Source organism: Lindgomyces ingoldianus, assembly GCF_010093535.1.
Source record: "Lindgomyces ingoldianus strain ATCC 200398 unplaced genomic scaffold BDR25scaffold_19, whole genome shotgun sequence".
NCBI classification, from domain to species: Eukaryota; Fungi; Ascomycota; class Dothideomycetes; order Pleosporales; family Lindgomycetaceae; genus Lindgomyces; species Lindgomyces ingoldianus.
In genome coordinates this window covers 1,212,724-1,217,903 of record NW_022985180.1, presented here as the reverse complement: position 1 = coordinate 1,217,903, position 5,180 = coordinate 1,212,724, and the positions used below count along the sequence as shown (strand labels likewise).

At 35.2% G+C, this 5,180-nt stretch overlaps 1 protein-coding gene across 1 annotated transcript; it reads left to right on the top strand.

Moving 5' to 3' along the window:
- Nucleotides 1-505: 505 nt before the first annotated feature.
- On the top strand, nucleotides 506-1,063 carry BDR25DRAFT_356200 (uncharacterized protein; the record flags this gene model as incomplete). The annotated part of the gene is made up of 4 exons (XM_033695591.1): nucleotides 506-617; nucleotides 673-714; nucleotides 856-897; nucleotides 978-1,063. The coding sequence occupies 4 exons, from the start codon at nucleotides 506-508 to the stop codon at nucleotides 1,061-1,063; spliced, it is 282 nt and encodes a 93-aa protein (XP_033546771.1).
- Nucleotides 1,064-5,180: the final 4,117 nt, after the last annotated feature.

Below are 5,180 nucleotides of genomic sequence, written 5' to 3'. Positions count from 1 at the left end.
GGGGCGAGGTGCGACTAAATACATGAGGGAATAGGGGTAACAGCGGGGGACTGGGTCGAGTCATGGTCGGGGCCGATACGGGGACCCTTCGGATAGGATCCGAGCGACCCGAGATGGAACGATTCGTAGAATCGTTACAGCTACCAGGTCTCACTCTGTTAGAGGGGGGGCCTAGGAAAAGGTTACTGCAACCTTTTCCTAAACCACCCCTTCCTTAATTATCCTAGCTGCGTACTACAGTTTGCAGAGATATACTGTAGTTTGCAGTAATATGCTTCTACTCACGCTGCTAGTTAATCCTAGCTAACAATCTTAGGCACCAGCCTATTACACAGGCATTCTATCTACGCCCACGTTCTAGGTATAGTATTCTATGCAATTACGTCACCCTGACAAGCGGCCCTAGCGCGAAATACAGCATATTGTTGTTTTTACAGCTACAGATAAAAACTGTCTAATTTCGCGAAAAGCCTTAATGCAGCTAGCACGCCTTACTAAGTGCGCAATGCTATTCCCAACTACCTACCATACGTATGCATACTATATTACGGAATCTAGCTTGCAGGGCCTTTGCGAAACGTTTCTGTCTATTATCTATGTACTACTAACCGCTGGAGGTGGGTGCTGTTTAATTCCACTAAAAACCTAAATGCGGCAAGCGCTCAATGCTAGCTAAGTACCATAATGCTATTCCTGACTACCCACAAACCATACGTATGCATACAATATTACAGAATCTGGCTTACAGAGCCTTTGCAAAACAGTTCTGTCTATTATCTACGTACTACTAACTGCTAGAGGTGGATGGTGTTTAATTCCACTAAAAACCCAAATGCGGCTAGCGCCTAATACTAGCCAAGTACCACAATGCTATTCCTGACTACCTACAAACCATACGTATGCATACTATATTACAGAATCTGGCGTTCAGAGCCTTTGTAAAACGTTTCTGTCTATTATCTATGTACTACTAACAGCTGGAGGTGGATGGTGTTTAATTCCACCAAAAACCCAAATGCAGCTAGCGCCTAATGCCAGCCAAGTACCACAATGCTATTCCTGACTACCCACAAACTATACAGATGCATACAATATTACAGAATCTAGCTTGCAGAGCCTTTGCGAAACGTTTCTGTCTATTATCTATGTACTACTAACTGCTAGAGGTGGGTGCTGTTTAATTCCACTAAAAACCCAAATGCGGCTAGCACCTAATGCTAGCTAAGTACCATCCATAATGCTATTCCCGACTACCTACAAACTATATAGATGCATACAATATTACAGAATCTAGCTTGCAGAGCCTTTACAAAACGTCTTTGCCTATTTTCTACTTACTACTAACAGCTAGAGGTGGATGGTGTTTGATTCCACTAAAACCCTAAATGCAGCTAGCGCCTAATGCTAGCTAAGTACCACAACGCTATTCTTAACTACCCACAAACTATACAGATGCATACAATATTACAGAATCTAGCTTGCAGAGCCTTTGCAAAACGTTTCTGTCTATTATCTATGTACTACTAACTGCTAGAGGTGGGTGCTGTTTGATTCCACCAAAAACCCGAATGCGGCTAGCACCCAATGCCAGCTAAGTACCATCTATAATGCTATTCCTAACTACTAACAAACTATATAGATGCATATAATATTACAGAATCTAGCCTGCAGAGCCTTTGCAAAACGTTTTTATTTATTATCTATGTACTACTAACAGCTGGAGGTGGATGGTGTTTAATTCCACTAAAAACCCAAATGCGGCTAGCGCTCAATGCCAGCCAAGTACCATAATGCTATTCCCGACTACCCACAAACCATATGGATGCATACAAAATTACAGAATCTAGCTTGCAGAGCCTTTGCGAAACGTTTCTGTCTATTATCTACGTACTACTGACCGCTGGAGGTGGATGGCGTTTAATTCCACTAAAAACCTAAATGCGGCTAGCGCTTAATGCTAGCCAAGTACCACAATGCTATTCCTGACTACCCACAAACTGTATAGATGCATACAAAATTACAGAATTTGGCTTGCAGAGCCTTTGCGAAACGTTTCTGTCCATTATCTATGTACTACTAACAGCTGGAGGTGGATGGTGTTCGATTCCACTAAAACCCTAAATGCAGCTAGCGCCTCTTGCTGCCTTGCTAAACAATCCTCTTACTAAAAACAGTTAAGACCTCTCTAATGCCTACCTTTTAACTACTCTCTCTTCTGCCGCAACGCCTATATAGCTTAACCGCTGCCTGCCTGTAGCTTTTGAACCTGTTTTTGTCCCTTTGCGCGAAAAAAACCCTACTGTCCCAGGTCTAACCTTATGCCTGTTTCTGCGGTTTATTTTCTTAACTATGCTTTGTTAGGCTTCTTGTTTCTTTACTGCTGCTTATTATCTTTGCACTATTACTTATCTTAATTCTCTCTACTGTACTAAGATGCGTCTTTATAGTGCCTATTACTTAAGCAGTTCCTCTTACATAATGTCTTTGTTATTAGACAAGTGCGTAGAGTGCGTGTAAAAAGGGGGTTATTATAACACTTTTATGTCTAACACAGCTTAGAATTATTTAAAGCAGGAGTGTAAGAAGCTATTAGCAGAGCTAAAGGCAATTTAGAAAGATAATATGCGTAAAAAAAAAGAGAAGGTGTAAATAAAAAAAAGTTACTAAAATGTTTTTAGTTAATTATTTTCTATTAAAAAAGAGCCTGTAAACAGTTAGAGGTGTTAGAGAGTTAAAAGGCAAAGTATCTAGAAGGAAACCTTTTATCTCTAGATAAGCTTAAAGCGCTTAAGGTAAAGGCTGCAGGTATAAGAACAGAGCTCTGTACCACTACGCTAATACAACTAAAAAGGTGCGAATAATCAACCAACGTTAATTTTCAGGTGCAGAATAGTATATATACCCGTCGCACGTAAGCACCATCTCGGCCTTACACGTAAGCGCTATCCTAGCCTTACAGCAGGTCTTCCTTCTCCTTAACCTATATTAAAGGGTTGCAGACCTCTTACATTGCAGCTAGCTAATGCTGCTGTAGTTTTAACTAATAATAATGTTTTCTAGACTAGAGAGCTTTCTTTAGAGTAGTTTTATTTAGAAGGAACTCTAAGTATTTATAAAGAACTAGAGAGGCGTTAAACAGGCTTCTAATAGGCTCCTAGGTGCTTTTGCTAGTAGGCTATCTCTTCTATTTAATTAAGTACTTGCTTTCTTAATAGTTTAAGATTTATTCTACTTTATACTTCTTTTTTTCTTTATTCTATTTAGTAGTTGCTAGTAGAATAGTTTTAGGCGTAAGTTTAAGCTTAAAAATGTAGAACTAAGAGTGTATTTACATTTTCTTAAGTAGCTTAAGTTTGTAAATGCTAAGGCGCGTTTATATAACTCTATAGAGTCTTATGCGCTTTTTAGTAAGCTTCTTAGAAAGTCTTAGTGTTTTAAGATTCTTTATATCTAAATATATATAGTTGTTAGGGTGTATTTTTAGTGCTAATTACTTTTTTTAGTTTACTGCTTTTTCTATAGCATTTTAAGCTAACTATGCTTCTCTAGTTAGTTTTTAATGCAGTTCTAGAAGTTTAGTTGTCTAATTTGTAGCCTCTAGAGAGTCTGTTAGCTAGGTAGAGTGTAGTTTATACTGTAGAGAGTATCTAAAATTAGCTTTGTACAGGGTTTTCTTAGTTATAGCTAACTTTATAGTGTTAATAGTAAGTTGTGCTATTAGCAGCTATTCTACCTAGTTATTTTATTTATAGGATACGTACTTACGCAGGTATTTCTCTACTTTTATGTTTACTCTTTCTGTTTGTCTATCTATTTATAGGTAGTAAGCTATAGAAAGCTTATAATTAATCTCTAAATGTCTAACTACTGCTGTTTAGTATTTGCTTATAAATAGTTTATTATAGTTAGAGATAATTATCTTAGAGCAGCTATAAGTAGCTAAGACATTCTTTTCTAATTTAAATATAAATTCCTTAGCTGTAATACTTTTTTCTAATAGCTATAAGTAAACAAACTTTATAGTTTTATTAATAACTTGTGTAATTATATTACAGAGTCTTTCTATGCTAGGCTTTTATAATAGTAGTAATCTAGTAATAAAATCTATAGTTATTATAGTTTATAGTTAACTTAGCGCTGTAATTAGTTAGAGTAGTCTATAAGGCTTATGTTGTTGTAGGTTGTTTTTGTTGCAGATGTTGCATTCCTGCAAGACTTTAGTGCATAGATGCTTTAATTATAGCACTTTTTAAAGTATAGCATCTTTAATCTTTTTCTGTAGTAATCGAATTCCTAGGTGTCTAAACGTAGAGGCTTTATAATATTCTTTTATTAGGTTCTTTTATTCTTATTTAACTATTATAAAAAAACATAGTAGTTTTTCTTAGTTTAGTCTTTTATAGACTAAGCCTTCTAGAGTTTCTTTAAAGATTGTAAATTTTTTAAAAATTTTTTAGTTTTTTTTAAATTAGTTAGAGCGCTAGCTAAGAGCGTTTACTTATTAGTTGCTGCTCTCTGCTACATGCTTAATAATAAAGTCAAACAATGCTAATTCTATAGCCTATTGTACATGCATTAGCAAAAGTTTTTTAGTAGTAAGAAAAGTAATAAGGTTTATGTAGTTAGTAAAAATTATAAATTATTAACTAAAACTTTAAAGCTTAACTTTCTAATTTCTACATGCATTAACTATAGCCTTTAATTCTTTATTAGAGATAGTATACTTCTGTTCTAATAGTGTAAACTTTGCTAAGTAGTAGGCTACTAGGTGCTATTAACTATTTTTTTATTTTTAAGAGAGTGCTGCTTCTTCTGCTCTTAGAGAAGCATTAGTGTGCACTTTTATTTTTAGTGTAGAGTTATACATTCTAAGAACAGAGTAGCTTATTATAATCTGTTTTAATTCTTAGAAAGCATTCTCTATTTTTGTTATTTATAGAAATTTCTAAGTAGATCTTTCTTTTAAAGTAGCATCTATAAAGGGTAGCGCAATTTTTAAATAGTCCTTAATTATTCTCTATATGTAGCTAGTAAGGCCTAGAAATTCTTTAATTTCTGTAACAGTTTCTAGTGTTAGCTATTTAAGTACCTTATTTACTTTAGCTAAGTCTATTTTTATTTCTTCTTTGTTAATAATAAATTTAAGGTAGTTAGTTTTTTATATGTTAAATTTGCATTTT